Raw genomic sequence first — 16,883 nt, 5'->3', positions numbered from 1 at the left:
TGTGATATGGGATTCTGAGGGAACACCCCCTGGTCTTGTGGCCACACTCCTTTCAGTGGCTTGGGCAGGAGTCTCCTGCAGTGGGTTACAGGCCCTGTGTGCCTGGCGCCAGTTTGGACCTGCGCTATTTGCCCTTTCTGACTTTTCTTCCTTTCAATATTTCAGAAGCCTTCCCCTCATCCCCTGGAAAGGCCCTCCTCCTCATTTAGCTCTCCTTCCCACAATGTCCATTCGAGGGGTCTATTGTACTGGGCAGTGGCCATGTGTATGAAATGGAAGCTCAGGCTGTAGCATCAGACCTGGAGCCTTTTCTGTCCATCTCATACCTTTCAGTGGTTCCCTTCAGAGGGAAGTGGGTGCAATTGGGAAGTGACATCACAGTAAGCAACCCCCACAATCTGCCTCTCATGACAGGAGCAGGCCGTGGAGAGGGAGCATGAGCGGGAGGAGTTCCAGCAGGAGATCCAGCGGCTGGAGGAGCAGCTTCACCGGGCAGCCCAGCCGCAGGCCCGGGGCCCCCGCGACAGGAATGTAAGTCAGCCTGCCATGGGTTACAGGCGTGTGTGGGGGAGCGATTCGTTACAGTGTTTTTAAACTTTATCTTTAAAAATATTTTTGCCTTCCATGTACACGGCAATGACAGCAGGCACAGCTGGATGAGGAGGTATGTGTCCTCTGTCGGTGCCCTGTCTACCTGCATGGCTGGTGCATGTGACATATGGGCGGTGGCTCACCTGCTTCTGTGTCTTGCTGCTTTTTCTCGAATCCTTCTGCTTAGTCTGGAACTGTCTGCTTCCTCTTGTCTGGAGTGGCTGTAGTCAATTTGTTTATTCTTTTTAAAAATTAAACTTATTTTGAGAAAACTGTGGTTTCAATCGCAGTTGTGTGAGAAATAAGACACACAGATCCTGTGTGCTCTTCCAGTTTTCCCAGTGGTGACATCTTGCAGAAGCCAGCCCAAGGTCACAGTCAGGACGTTGATGTGCAGACGGAGCCCCAGGGGGCTCTCAGGCAGATCCCTGTAATAGTTTCTTATTTCCGCATGGTTATACAATGGACAGCAGTGGGCAGCCTTTGGGGATTGCTTTTCACTCAGCCTGGAGATTCATCCAGGTTGTTGCTATATCTCTGCTTCATTCTTGTTTTTTATTGCTGAGTAGCAGTCTATTCCTCACTATCAAAACTCATTTTAATAACAAGTTTTATGTTTTTATTTTTATGTTTTTTATTGAGAGAATGCCCAATTCTCTCTGCAGCCTAGGTCTACAAAGCCACGTAAAAGATCAGTTTTCTCTGAATTGCCTTGGGTACTTTTTTATTTGGGAGATGTTGGTTTTTTTTAACTATTGTGTTTTTCAAGCATTCTTTTTTGTTTTAGGTTGAATTGTTACAGGAAAAATTGAGAGAAAAATCAGATGAACTTAATGAATTGGTGCTGAAGAAAGAATTAGCAGATAGACAAGTATTGATCCAGGAAGAGGAAATAAAACATCTGGAGGAGACAAATGCTGATACCAAGAGGAAAGTGATCCAGCTCCAGGAAGAACTGGAGAAGCAAAGAAAAGCTATGAAAGAACTACAACAGGTAACCACCCTATGTTGTGTGGAATTCTGTCCGGGTCCCTGTTGTTGGTTCATCACTCTGAGAACGCTGAGGTGCTTGGGGCAGGCGGGCGAGGTGGGCCCTCCTTTTCACGAGGAAGACTGTGTTAGGGAGGACCTCACACCAACTGCTAGCAGAGTTCCCTCTAACCTCTTGGCTTTTATTTGCTCTAAAGGAAAAATGCTTCGTAGGTCTCCTGCACGATTAGTCCTCTGCTGCATCACTTCATGGGTAACACTTCTGGTCACCAAGTATGTAGGGGTTTCCCCCATACCAAACAAGTGTTCAGTTCTCAGCAGATTCCAATGGGGTGTCTTAGAACTTAGTTCTGACACCATCCTCCTGAGTTAACGTCAGACCCCACAAGTTAAGGGCTCAACCTCTCACCCCTTATCACATCAGATGCCCATCCCAGGTCCAGGTTGTATAGATCAGAGGTCCCCACAACCCCTCCTTTGGTTTTACTAATTTGCTAGTGTCACTCACAGAACTCAGAGAAACATGTTACTTAGTAGGTCACCTGTTTGTTATACAGGATATAACTCAGGGACAGGTGATGGAAGAGACCCACTGGGTGAGGTGTGGGGGAAGGTACACGGGGCTTCTGTGCCTGTCCAGATGCCCCCTGTCTCCTTTTCTTCATATGTTCACCAGCCTGGAAGCTCTCTGAACTCCCGTCCTTTGGGTTTTTATTGGAGGCCCCATCACCTAGGTGTGATTGATTAAATCATTTGTTGTTGGTGATTGGTTTGACCTCCAGCCCTTCTACCTTCCCTGGAGGTCAGGGGTGGACTAAAAGTCCAACCTTCTAATCACATTGTTGGTTCCCTGGCGACCATCCTTAGGTGACCTTAGGGCTTTCTAAAAGCCACCTCAGTAACATAAACTCAGGAGTGGCTGGAAGGGGCTTGTTATGAATATCAAACACCTTTGTCACTCTTATCACTCAGGAATAATTCCAAGAGTTTTAGGAGTTCTGTGCCAGGAATCAGATGAATACCAATATATATTTTTATTATAAATCACAATATCATATTTACTATAATAGCATTTTATAACAATTTTTATAGTACTCCTTAGTAATTTCATAAAGTAAATATTAAAGATTTTAGGTTTAAGAAAGTTATTTCATTAAATACTTAGTGCTAGTTACAATTATTTTCATTTTTGAATTTAGTAACTATGTCAGTTCCCCCAGTGAAGATGCCTCCAGTGAGTTTTTATGGTGTTGTTTGGATGCTTTTGTTTGTATCTGAACACTAGGATGAGGCTGGAGGGCTGTGCTGAGGGTAGGAGACCTGTGGCATTTCTGGTCATTCAGCATTTCCTCAAAGGCAACCAGACTTCTGACATTTCATTTATTTAATGAGCTAGAGGTTAAAAGTTACATGAAAAGTGATGCTCCTTGAGAAATTCTATTTTTGAATCATTGGTTTTGTCCTAACACAAATCCTGCTTCAAGGAGGCTAGTTTTTATCAGGTGTGTTAGGTTCTTGAGAATGCCCACGAAAATTATTGAAGGAGTCAAGCTTGGCTCTTACCTCAGGACACCAACCTGGCCAGTTTCACCTCCTTTCACTTCCTTTCATCACTTGGAGGGGAGTGGTACTTGGTGCTGACTTGGGGACAGTTCCTCAAAGCTGCTGTTCTACCCCCCTTTCCCGCCCCCCACGAAGTAAACATTTACTGAATTATTAGATGCCAGGGTATAAGAAATGCCTTTTTTTCCTACACAAAGTTGGGCCAATGGGCTGTAACGATTTTATCCATATTAAATTTTCTTTGAAAACTTTTTATCAGGCTGTTAATATTCTTTGTATGCATATATTGTCACCCATTGCACTGTTCTTTGGCAAGTTCTTTTCAGTTTTTTTATATTTGCTAACAGTCTAGAGACTATTTTGTACCTTGTTGAATAATTACTAAGGATCAGTTCCTCCAGTGTAATCAAGGGCCACCAGTGGCTCTCTGTTTGGGGTTTCATCCTTCAGCAAGCAGATCTCTACTCTGGAGCATGGCTGGGTCTGGGGATCAGGTGTGGTATGTGCAGGTGTGTGCAGGAAGAACTGGGGATGGTTTACACTTTAATAGACAGCACATTGAGGCTGTCTTAAAATACTTGCCTAAAATAAATCTCATTTTTTCTTAAATAGGATAAAGAGGCATTACAGCAACAGCAGATGAGTAACTTGCTTCTGGTGTCCACATTGCAGTCTAAACTAGATGAGGGCAAATGCTCTGTGCCTCCTGTGGACAGCTGCCCCGAGGGCCCAGAAATCCAGTTAGAGGCCGTGCAGAGGGCACTCTTGCAGCGGGAAAGCGAGGTAAGGGGAGGGAGAGATCGGACGGGTGGTTTCCTCTCTTCAGTGCCTGACACGTGTCCTCTGCACTGCTGTGTAAAGGGCAGGACGTCCAAATGATAACTTCAGTGGGTTTGTAACTGCTGCGTATTCTTGGTTATTTTAGCATTTTTATGTGGGTTATAGGATAGTAGTAATTTTTTTTGGCATGTACTTTCAAATCTTTTAGCATGATTTTAATTATTATTAAATCATTTAGAATATTAGGTAATTTTTAATGTTTACCTTCATTTGTTTCACTGAAAGGTTTTGGACTTAAAAGAACAATTAGAAAAGATTAAAGATGACTTAGTTAATAAAAATGAAGAAGTACTACATCTGAACTTAAAATTAGACCTGCAGAACAGCCATGCTGCCATCAGCGTCAGAGAACTACAAGAAGAGAATGCCAATTTGAAGGTAATGTGACCAGACCCACCTTGTCATCTATGTTTCTCTCGGTTAAGTGCTGCAGCCCAACATGGGAACCATCATTTACATGGGTACCTCAGGCCTTCTCAGAAGACGTGAGACTTCCTTCTGAAGAGAGAGGACCCTGCTCTGGCAGGTGATTTCAGAAAGTGCCTGACTTGTGTCTGTACTGAGGTTGGCAGCTCGAGAAAGTGTAGTGTGGAGGCAGCTTCTCGGAATCATGAGTGGAAAGCCAGAGTCACCTTGACTGGGGAAGTTCACCTGCTTTCACCTCCACACCAAACTCTTGCTTTTGGTTTGCAGCACTGATGACAGACATGTCTTGAAGGCTGCTTGTAGGAGAGGCACTTCCCTAACTGCCCAGGAAACAAATCATAACTTGGGAACGGTGGCCCTGCTCTGGCCATTACCAGGGTGCCCGCTAAGGATGGAAAAATGTCTGTTTTTAAATCTTCTCTGTTATCTTAATGTAATTGTGCTTTTCAAGCAAAAAAGAAAAACAGCCCTTATATAGTGGACATGATAATCAAAGATGTAAAGAAAACATAATCTTAAAAGATGGCCTTGAAATACATTGAGTTTAAAATAGTGTCCTATGATGCCAACCTGGCAATTGTTTGATTAGTGAACTGATAGCATTGAAAGAAATCCTCGGGTCTGTGTCATTTGTGCCTAATCCTCCCAAAGGCTTGCAACTGCACAATTTAGAATATCTTTAGTGAAAATGAGTTTTAGGCCGGTTCTAGAATCACTGCTTATCTTCTCAGTGGGAACTCATCCTTAATTACTAGATGAGGAGCATATAAGAACGGGCTTTACTTACTCTTTGGTGGTTGCTTTAAACCAAACATGTCGAACTTGCGGCCGGCAGGCCACATTTAAACGAGTCATATGACCCGCCGCCTGCGAGTTTGACATGCTTTAAACAAATTTCCTGGAGAAATGTGTAACTAATTTTAGAAAACCAAACTAATATGTCACTTTAAATAGAAATCACTTTAATAGAAAAACATTTTCAAATTGAGTGTTAGTATTTGAAACTACAGGCTTATTTATTAGGATAGTTTATGTCTGCAAGGCCTGGGGACTGTTTCCATAGTAAGGCTTTGTTGGCGTCATTATTTTTTTATTATTATCATTCAATAGGCATTTCTGCAAAACAAAGAAAAGGAGATACTGTGTATGAGTGAGCAGCTGGAGGCACAGCTGGCTGGGATGGGAAGTGGCGCTCTCAGCGAGGTAGGTGGTCCTTTTGTTACGAAGGCATCTTGGGCATTATGTTCTTAATAGTTTATATGTGTGATCTTGGATCAGCAGAGACCTCTGGGGTGATACTACATAAAGTGTATAATGGCTTTTCCGATTAATTTTGATAGAGGGTATAAGGACTGAGGCAGCTGTTAGAGTAAAAAGAAGTTTTGTCTGCAGTTTTTTGTGTCTCCAAATTTCACTGTGACAGAGGCTATTGAGATATTAATGATCTGTGCTGGTATCTTACTAGTATATATTTGGCAAAATTTAAGAATATTATTTTGTGTTACTTTGAGGAATGCCTTTATTTTTTATTTTTAAATATATTTTTATTGATTTCAGAGAGGAAGGGAGAGGGAGAGAGAGATAGAAACATCAATGATGAGAATCATTGATCAGCTACCTCCTGCATGCCCCCTACTGGGGATCAAGCCCACAACCTGGACATGTGCTTTGACTGGGAATCGAACTGTGATTTCCTGGTTCATAGGTCGATGCTCAACCACTGAACCACATTGGCCAGGCTTGAGGAATGCCTTTAAAACCAACTAATTATTAAAATGTTATTTTTCAAATATATTTGACATACAGTATTATATTAGTTTCAGGTGTACAACATAGTGATTAGGCATTTAAATACCTTTTGAAGTGATCCCCCTGATAAGTGTACTACCCATGTGGCACCATACAGAGTTATTACAACATTATTGATTATATTTCTTATGCTGTACTTTATATCTCCATGACTATTCTGTAAGCTTGTACTTCTTAATCTCTTCACTTTTTTCACTCAGCCCTCCAGCCCAAACCCCCCTCTCACCTGGTGACACCAGTTTGTTCTATCTATGAATTTATTTCTGTTTGTTCATTTATTTTGCTTTTTAAATCCCACATATAAGTGAAATCATATGGTATTTGCCTTTTTCTGTCTGACTTATTTTACTCAGCATCATACCCTCTAGGTCCATCCATATTGTCACAAATGGCAAGATTTCATTCTTTTTTATTGCCGAGTAACATACATCTTCTTTATCCAGTCTTCTATTGATGGACAAATCATACATCCAATAAGGAATTAATATCCAAAATAAATAAGAAACTCATACGGCTTAACACCAAAAAAACCCAAATACTCCAGTTCTTCCATATCTTGATTCCATGTCTTGGTTATTGTAAATAATGCTGCAATTAACATAGGGGTGCATATATCTTTTTGAATTACTATTTTTGTGGGGTTTTTTTGTGTGTGTGTGTGTGTTTTTTGTTGTTGTTTTTTTTTTGTTTTTTTTCGGATAAATACCCTGAAGGTGGGATTGCTGGATCATATGGCATCTCTAATACTATTCATTTTTTTTGAGGAACCTCCATACTGTTCTCCATAGTGGCTTCACCAATTTACATTTTCACCAACAGTGCATGAGGGTTCCCTTTTCTCCACATCCTCACCAACAGTTGTTATTTGTGGATTTATTGATGATAGCCATTCTGACAGGTTTTAGGTGATGATCTCATTGTGGTTTTAATCTGCATTTCTCTTACAATTAGTGACATTGAACATCTTTTCATATGTCTATTGGCCATTTGTATGTCTTTTGGGAGAAAGTGTATTCAGGTCCACTGTCCATTTTTTCATTGGATTGTTTGTTTTGGTTGCATGAGTTCCTTATTTATTTTGGATTTTAAAAATTATTTTCTTTTCTTACATATTTATGCATGTATTTATTTATTTGTTAATTCCCACCTGAGAATATTTTTTTCATTGATTTTTTTTTAGGCCAGTCGTCATGGCTCAGTGGTTGAGCATCGACCTATGAACCAGCAGGTCAGGGTTCGATTCCCAGTCAGGCCATATGCTCTGGTTGTGGGCCCGATCCCCAGTGTGGGGCATGCAGGATGCAGCCAATCAATGATTCTCTTTCATCAGTGATGTTTCTATCTCTGTCCCTCTCCCTTCCTCTCTGAAATCAATAAAAATATATTTTTAAAAAATCAGAATGACACCTAAATTCTAAATTCTCCCTTTAGGAAAATCAAATCAGAGTTGTTTAAATATTAATTAAATACACACTTAAAAGGTGGCAAAATATTAGTATGAAGGTGTCATTGACTGAGAAGTGGCCAAGTTAGAGCTTCCTCAAAATTCTGACAAAAGATGGCTGGGCTCTGTGGCAGTGCCCAGCAGCCTCAAGTGGAGTGTCTGATGAGCTGCCCAGCAGCAACAGGATTTTCTTTTGAGATAGTTACGTAGTTGGGGTGCAGCATTTTGGGAATTTTTTATATATTAACTGTTGTCTGGTGTTGTTAGTTCTTACAGCTGTTTTGTATAAGTGTACAATATTGTTAACTATAGGCACAATGTTGTACAGCAGATCTCTAGAACTTCTTTACCTTGCATAGCTGAAAGTGTATGCCCATTGATTAGCAGTTTCCCATTTTCCCCTCTCTCCTAGCCCCTGGTAACCACCATACTAGTCTTTGATTCTGTGAGTGTGACTACCCTATATAATAAAAGGGTAAATTGACCGAATGGCAGAACGACTGGAACACCTGTGGCCCCTCACCCTGGCTGGCCCCGCCTCCGAGCAGCCCCCGCACCCTGATCGGGGGAGGGGCTGGCCGGCAAACTGCCTGCATCCCCTCACCCCGGCCAGCCCACACCTAATGGCCCCCATCGGGGCGGGCCAGATGGACCCCACCAGTGCACAAATTCATGCACCAGGCCTCTAGTTTTAAATACCTCATATCAGTGGGATGATGTAGTATTTGTTTTTCTGTGACTGGCTTATTAGTATGTCTTCAGGTTTTATCCATATGGTGATATATTGCAGGATTTCTGTTTTTCAGGCTGAATAATATTCTATTGAATGCATATACATTTTCTTTATTCATTCATCAATGGACATTTAGGTTGTGAATCTTGGCTTTTGTGAACAGTAGTGCAATGATTCTGGGGTGCTAATTTCTCTTTGAAATCTTGATTTTAGTTCTTTTGAATAAATACTCAGAAGTGGAATTTCTGGATCATATGGTAGTTCTATTTTTAATTTTTGAGGAACTGCCATACTGTTTTCCATAGTACCATTTTGCATTCCCATCAACAGTGTGTGACGCCTCTACTTCTGACAACAAATTCATAACTGTAAGTTGAGAGGGGATTCTGAAGGCATTTATGTAGTTTGCCTCTGAAACGTGCTCTTTCTGCAGGTTATGTATAGTAGAAGCTCTGAAGTCGAGGAGCTGAAGTCCATTATTGAGACTTTGCAGGAGAACCAGGAGCGGCTGCAGAAGGATAAAGCAGAGGAAATTGAGCAACTGCACGAGGTCATCGAGAAGCTGCAGCAAGAGCTGTCCCTCGGGGGGCCTGCCAGGCACGAGCTCAGTGACAGCCAAGCTGAGGACCTCCAGAGCGAGCTGGAGCGTGGGCTGTGCCGCCTGCAGGCTGAGGGAGCTGAGGCCCAGGCCACACTGCAGGCCGAGCTCCAGGATGCGCTTGAGGCCAAGGAAGCCCTGAGCCAGCTGCTGGCTGAGCAGGATCACCAGCATGGCCAGGCCCTGGAGGCTCTGCAGCAGCGCCTGCGGGTTGCAGAGGAGGCTGCCGCGAGGCAGCTGGCCCAGTTGAAGTCCAGCGCTGCCCTCCGGGAGGCTGAGGTCCAGGGCTTGGCCTCTCAGATTCAAGAATTTGAGGCTACACTCAAAGCAAAGGATGCAGAGATTGCCCAGAGGGATTTGGAAATTGAGGCTATAAACAGAAGGCGCGCAGCCCACTCCACAGAACTGGAGGCCATCCTGTTGGCCTTCACCTGCCTCCGCCGCACCCTGGAGCAGCAGCCCCTGGGTGCCACACACGAGCCCCCTGAGCTGAAGCGGCTCCGAGTGCAGTGTGTCCGCCTCAGCCAGCAGCTGCAGGCACTGAACCAGCGGTTTCTGAGGTGCCAGAAGGAGCTGGATAAGCAGCAGGCGTGTGGGACCCCCGTGCTTCATCGTGTAAACGGCAGCTTCCAGGGACCCGTGGCCAGGAGTGATGAGACCTTGTGTGATGAAGAGTCGGAACAGAATGTGGGTGGCAGGCAGCTACCTGGGGCCTCCCGGGGTGAAGGCGATGATCCACAGGTGGGCCTGGTTCCCCTAGTCCCACAGGTGCAGTCTGTGTGCAGAGAGCTGGGGTGTACTTGGTGCCTGCAGGAGGCCCTGACCCAAGCAGCTGGAGGTGGAGCACTGGGCTGGACCAGAGGGAGTTGGGGGTTCTCTGAGGAAACAATTATTTTTCTTACTCTTCCCTTCTGTTTCTGTTTTAATTCATGACTCTCCTCTCTGTGGTGGGCAGTTTCCAATGGGTGGCTCATGCCTTTGAGGGGAAGTGAGTCTGCAGCTTATGCTGGCTGGGGCCCTTGCCATTTAGGATCCATAGAACCTTAAGTTAGGACACATGTATGCAGTGAGATTAGGCTGGGTCTTGCTATTTTCTACAATTTTAAACTTATTATTGCTGTAAGTTATTAAAGCTATCTAAACACTTCTTTTTTTGATAGGGAACACTCGGTGATATGGAGCTCAACCATGTATTAGATGTGGAATCAAATGGTTTATCTTTTATCAGCATTTCCAGTGCAAAATGTTTCAAGCTCATTTTTGGGGGGGGCGGGGCATGCTTCAGTTTATGTTTGAGTAGAGTTCTGACCTCCCATCAGCTTGGGGTTCTGTGTTGAGTGCACCCCATTCTACCACAGCTGGCACCTGTGCCCTTGGAGCCTCAGCCTCCAGCACATTTTGTCCCATTGTGGTTTATGAGCAGACAGCAGGATGGCAGCATGGTTCTGGTCTCAATGCTTTAGAGCTCCCAGAGCCTGAGGCCTCCCTGCATTTCTGACATTCCGTGTGTTTAATATAATCTTTATAGCATTGTCATTGTTTTCTTCCTCTTACTGTAGAGTCCAGTGAAAGATGATCTGCAGCCTGCCAAAGACCCGGTGACGGTAAACCACACCGGTCTCCACAAACAGGACAGCATGATGTCGATGCTCACGGTCTGCCAGAGGCAGCTGGAGTCTGAGCTGCTCCTTGTGAAAAATGAAATGCACTTGAGTGCTGAGGACTATGGCAAAGCATCAGGGACAGTGAAGGTACTTAGGCCCGTTTCAGGAGAGACAGGCATTCCCTCTGGCATTTTGTTGAGGGGACACACGCACTACGTAGACTGTAGACAGTGACATGTTTTCTTCTGAATCTATCATATTCTCATAGCTATTCAGATTTGCTTTGAAATGTCCTACATGTTTCATTTAGGCATTCAAGGAGCTAGTTTTTTTGTTCGTTTTTAATAGTATGTTTTTACTGATTTTCAAGGAGCTAGTTTTTTTGTTTTTGTTTTTAATAGTATGTTTTTACTGATTTTCAGAGAGAGAGAGAGGAAGGGAGAGGGATAGAGAGATAGAAACATCAATGAGAGAGCAACATTAGCAATGGGTTGCCTCCTTCACGCCACCTACTGGGATCGAGCCCGCAACACGGGCATGTGCCCTTGACCAGGAATCGAACATTCTGGTTCATAGGTTGAGCACACACCGACCAGTCTGGACTTGTTTTTTTAATTTCCTTTTCAGATTATTCATTGTTTGTGTAGAGAAATGCAACTGAGTTTTATAATTTTAACAGTTTTTTTTTATGTTGTATCTTCAGGGTTTTCTACATATAAGACCATATAATCTATGAACATAGATAGTTTTACTTCTTTCCAACTTGGATATCTTTTTTTTTATTTTATTTTTTTATTTTATTTTATTTTATTATTTTTTTTTTTAATTTTTTTTTTATTGCTTAAAGCATTACAAAGGGTATTACATATGTGTCCTTTTTTTCCCCCCGCCCTTGACAATACCCCGGCTTCCCCTACCCCCCAGTGTCTTATGTCCATTGGTTATGCTCATATGCATGCATACAAGTCCTTCAGTTGATCTCTTACCCCCCTCCCTCCTGCCCCCCAACCCTCCCCGGCCTTCCCGCTGCAGTTTGACAATCTGTGTGAGGCAGCTCTGCCTCTGTATCTATTATTGTTCAAAAGTTTATAATGGTCTCTATTATCCATGAATGAGTGAGATCATGTGGTATTTTTCCTTCATTGACTGGCTTATTTCACTTAGCATAATGCTCTCCAGCTCCATCCATGCCGTTGCAAATTGTAAGAGTTCCTTCTTTCTTACAGCAGCATAGTATTCCATCGTGTAGATGTACCACAGTTTTCTAATCCATTCATCTACTGATGGGCATTTAGGCTGTTTCCAGATCTTAGCTATGGTGAATTGTGCTGCTATGAACATATGGGTGCATATATCCTTTCTTATTGGTGTTTCTGGTTTCTTGGGATAAATTCCAACTTGGATATCTTTAATTTATTTTTCTTGCCTAATTGTTTTGGCTAGGACTTCCAGTACTATGTTGAAGAGAAGTGGTGAAAGTGGATGCCCTTTCCTTGTTCTTAGTTGAAAAGCTTTCAGTCTATCACCATTGAATATGATTTTCACTGTCTCTCATGTATGGTTTTTATTATGTTAAGGTTGTTTCTTTCTATTCATAGTCATGTTGAATGATTTTATCAAGAAAGGATGTTAAATTATGTCAAATGCTTTTTGTGCATCAATTGTGTGATATTTTCATTCATTTTGTTAATGTGTACATTGATTTTCCTATGTTGAACTACCCTTGCATTTCCGGTAATGAATACCACTTGCTTGTGGTATATAATCCTTTAAAATTCAGTTGAATTCAATTTTCTAGTATTTTGTTGAGTATTTTTGCATAAATGTTCATAAGGAACATTGGTTTATAGCTTTCATTTCTTGTACTGTTTGGCATTCGTATCAAGGTAACTCATAGAATGAGTTAAGAGGCATTCCCTCTGCTTCTGTCCTATGAAAGAGACTGTAGAGAACTGGTATAGTTTCTTCCTTAAATGTTGGGTAGAATTACCAGTGAAGCCCTCTGAGCCTGGTGCTCCTTCTTCAGTTTATGGGAAATGTTTGAGAAAGATTAATATCAGTTCTTTAAATGTTTGATAGAATTCACCAGTGAAGCTGTCAGATCCACGGCTTTGTTTCATTGGAAGATTTTGAATACTGGTTGTCTCCTTTGTTAACATGAGATTTAGTGGTAAACTGATTCACTCGTGCATTCTCTCTTTGTCACCTGAGAGATGTGTGACTGATCATATAAGGAGGAGCATGGAAGGTTTGTTGGGTTGAGAAGTGAATTGTGAGATAGGAGATGTTTAAGAACTGAGGTTTGACTATATTACATCAGATAAGATTCTGCCAGTGCAGAATTTGATGTCCAGGTGGGGAGACAGACTCTTGTACTTTCTGTTGTGCCATCTTTCCAGAATCCTCTCCAACAGTTACCTTTTAGGCACGGAGCTTTAAGCCTTGATTCTGTCTTTTTAAAAATTTTAAATCTTAACAGTCTAAAGGGACCAAAGGGCTCATCATGGAATCTCATGCTTAATTTCTCAGTCTCTGAAATTGGCTCATAAAACTGGCTCAGACAGACAAATGTTACAGCATATAATGCAGTTATTTTACTGTATGCATGTTCTATCTCACCTGTAGGATAAAGAAAAACTACGGGAGTGTATTAAGCTGCAGAAAGTTGATCTCATAACTCAGGTGAAACAGCTTCAAGAAAAACTGAACCGTCTGGTATATTCTATGAACTTCCAGAACATTGAGACAGAGGATTTCAACTCTCAACAGTCATTGGCATTTTCTCATGTTTTAGAAAACAGTTTGAATGGTAGTTCCAACGGTGAAGAAACTGACAAATTGCCTCCTGTTGATGAATTTAATACCAATAAAATTGCACAGGATGTAATTGACATTATTGGAAATCAGGACTCATTGATAAGAAATGAAATGCCAAATGTTCCCATGGAAGACAAGGTAGATTTGCAGGATGGGTCACTTTGTTTACAGGTGAGCTTGCCGAGTAGCTCCCGTGACTTAACCTACACCGAGGAGGCTGAACCCTTGAAGAATGCACTCAGTGCGATGGACCTGTCCTCCTGGAGCTCCCCCGAGGTTGTCAGGAAGGACTCAATGCTCGAGCCATCACCCAGCCTGCCCCTGACACCCTGCTTGGACGTCCTGAGCCAGCACAGCCTGGATATCTCCCTGAGGGAACGGACGAATGCCTCAATGCTCCAGGCTGACCAGTCGGGGCTGCTTTGTTCCCTTGGTGGGTCAGCACCAGAAAAGGCCCCTTGTTGGGCAGAGTCTTCGTTGGCCGCAGACAGGGCTCCCTCCGCTGATCCTCATGTGCATCGTATGGTTGTGGTAGGTTGGCTTCCCTGGGTGCTGTGGGTGCTGTCCTCCCTCAGTGTCTGTATGGCGCCCAGGGCCCCAGTGTGTTCCCATGGGACTGTGTCTACATGGCCTGCGGTGTCACAGCGGCAGCCATTGTTGGTTCACCTCCTGCAGGCCTCTGGGCCGGGTGTGGATGAGCTCCTCACAGTCCCCTGGTCAGCTATGTGTAGGGATGGTCAGCTTTCTGCAGGACTAACCCTAATCCACTGTAATGTGAACATTTAGACACTTAGGTGATTTTTGGAAGTATGTGAGATGCATCGTTAGGACTAAGTTTCTTTTTCTTGGGGGGGGACACTAAGTTTCTTGACTAATATTGATTTTGAGAAGTACAGTCATAAATTCATCTTAGTGTGTAGTTTACATATGGGTTTTTTATTTAGAATGTTTTTTAGATTTATTTTTGGTTGTATTGCATATTTAACAGGTTCCATGTGTAATGCTAATTAATTTCAGGAACACTTCAGTTTATTATTTTTGTTAGATTATATCTTTCCTAACAGTTTTGGTATTTTATCTTGAGTTAGATCAAATAAAAAGTAAATTAGGATATATGTTTTATTTGGAGTATCCATATTCTACCATTTCATGCAAAAGTACTTTAATCTGAAATTTTTTTTTAAATATATTTCTTTATTGATTTCAGAGAGGAAGGGAGAAGGAGAGAGAGATAGAAACATCAATGATGAGAGAGAATCATTGATCAGAGAATCATTGATCGGCTGCCTCCTGCACACCCCCCACCGGGGATTGAGCCCGCAACCCAGGCATGTGCCCTTGGCCGGAATCGAACCTGGGACCCATCGGTCCGCAGGCTGACGCTCTATCCACTGAGCCAAGCCGGCTAGGGCGTAATCTGAAATATTTGTTAATGACTTGTTTAAACTATTCCTAGAGCACTGTGGGTGAATTTGATTACATTATTAGAAGCATGTGACCTCAAATATGTCCATAAGGTTTGAACACTTTTATTTGGATTCTTTGTGGGAAGATGATAAATTCAGGCCTTAGAATGTTTCTGTAAGGCAAGTTCAATTCCATGATGTAATAAGTTATTTTATAATCATTTAAAATTCTACCTATTTGAACAGGAGAAAGATGTTGAGGATTTTATCATAACGTCTCTTGATTCTCAAGAAAAGTCAAGATCATCTCCTCTTGGGTTAGAAGGCAAAAGCAATGGAAGTGAAAACAGTGAGTTCTTCATCTTTTATTAAAACTATTTATTTTTACAGTTTCAGAGTTCAAGAAGCACTGAGAATTCCTGCATATCCTTCACGGATTCCCCAGTGCTAACATTTACCTGGTTTGCTGTGTGTACTGCCTATCTTTCTCTTTTATTTCCATTTCTCTCTGTCTTCTGTGTTTGAACATTGCTCAGCCTGTTTGAGAACCTGGATGACTCAGCAGGCTGGGCTGCACGCTCTCAGGAAGCTCAGTTGCAAAGGCCTTGCCAGTACCCCCGAAGTTCTCCTTGCCCCACGCGGGTGCTGTGGGAAGGAGCAGACAGAAGGTCTGAAGCTGCTTTTCCATCAGGTGCCCCCTCCATTTTCCAGAGCTCATGCTTCCAGCCTTCTGAACTGGCTGCTGGCTGCAGGGCTCAGGAATGGGTCAGGGGCCTATGAGCTTCTGAAAGATTCTGAATTCTGATTTGAGGACCCCTTCCCATTAGATCAGGGATGTGAACATCCGGCCCGTGGGCCGTATAAGGCATGCAAAATCACTTGGTCTTGCCCTGCCAAGGCATTAGGGGTGAGTTAATTAAATGTTTGACCAAATATAGCAGGCTAATTTTTAAGTTGTTAAAATTGTATGGCCCATGAATGATGCTATAAATATCCACGTGGCCTTTGGCAAAAAAAAAGGTTCCCCACCCCTGCATTTGACAGAGGTTCTGGGAGCCTCTAATTCTAGACCTGGTTCAGGGTTCCCCAGCCCTGATGACTGATTTTAGGGCTTTTCCTACCCAGATGTCTGCTGCTTGTCCACCTGCTCCCAACCTGTCCTTGCTGTTGGCATCATCTACCTCCTGTCCTCTCTCTTTATCCTCAGTGTCTGGGTTCTCACCTGCCTTTACCCCGTCCTTGGGTTTGTGTGTGTCTTTTGGCTGTGGCACTTGCTCTGCAGAGTCCTGTGGGTTCTATCTCTCGGGGATGAGGAGACACACATCAACATCTGTGTAAAAGTGACTGAAATATCTGAAGATTTATGTTCAAGTCATGAACATTAATATTTTAAACATGCAAAAGACACTTTTAATGTATGTAGATCTCATCTGAAGTTTTTATTAAAATATTTTTACCATCTTTGTGGTTCATTGATGTTTTTTTCGGGGAGAAGATTGCAGCTATAGGCATCTGGGTGTTTCCAGGTGCAGCCTCACATGGCACATGCCAGTGGGGGGTCTGACACCCCTCAGCACTCTGCAGAGCATCCCCAGGAATGCCCTGAGAGAATTGCAGTTTTAGACACTGATTTGGTGGTGTTTTATTTAGGTGATGGCTTCGGGTGTGGAGAGATACTAAACCAAGGTTCAGGAGGACTTGAAACTCCCACTGTTAGTCCTGCAGTACCGTCCCCCGCCTCAGGAAGCTTCCGACAGCCACTGGAAGCCATGAAGGAGAAGGAAGTCCACCCGAAACAAGTTAAGGTAATGGGTGGTGGGAGCAGGGCGAGGTGCGCTGATGGGCTCCATCTCTGGCCCAGTCTAACTGCGCCATTGGCCTCCGAGTGTTGCATGAGGATCATGCTCTGCTCAGAGAGCTGAGCTTCAGTTCTGTCCTACCTTTGTGCCTCATGTGAGGAGTGTACTGATCCTAACACTAGTTTCTCCACGAGGACAGCTCTGGGAAGCCGCCTTCCTCCTCGCTCAGCCTCTTTGGGCAGGACATAGATGGCCAGCATGCG

General features: G+C 43.2%; 1 protein-coding gene across 1 annotated transcript in view; it reads left to right on the top strand.

Annotated features, from left to right (window-relative positions):
* The window catches only part of PCNT (pericentrin), an 86,245-nt gene that overhangs the window by 48,394 nt on the left and 20,968 nt on the right, over nucleotides 1-16,883 (top strand). The window contains 11 exon segments of the mRNA XM_014447059.2: nucleotides 415-531; nucleotides 644-664; nucleotides 1,379-1,585; nucleotides 3,757-3,927; nucleotides 4,210-4,362; nucleotides 5,521-5,613; nucleotides 8,830-9,735; nucleotides 10,554-10,745; nucleotides 13,224-13,946; nucleotides 15,068-15,170; nucleotides 16,472-16,626. Coding sequence (XP_014302545.1) covers nucleotides 415-531; nucleotides 644-664; nucleotides 1,379-1,585; nucleotides 3,757-3,927; nucleotides 4,210-4,362; nucleotides 5,521-5,613; nucleotides 8,830-9,735; nucleotides 10,554-10,745; nucleotides 13,224-13,946; nucleotides 15,068-15,170; nucleotides 16,472-16,626 — 2,841 coding nt within the window.

The sequence above is a fragment of the Myotis lucifugus genome, unplaced genomic scaffold (genome assembly GCF_000147115.1).
Source record: "Myotis lucifugus unplaced genomic scaffold, Myoluc2.0 scaffold_608, whole genome shotgun sequence".
Classification (NCBI taxonomy): Eukaryota; Metazoa; Chordata; class Mammalia; order Chiroptera; family Vespertilionidae; genus Myotis; species Myotis lucifugus.
This window is presented reverse-complemented; position numbering and strand designations above follow the sequence as displayed.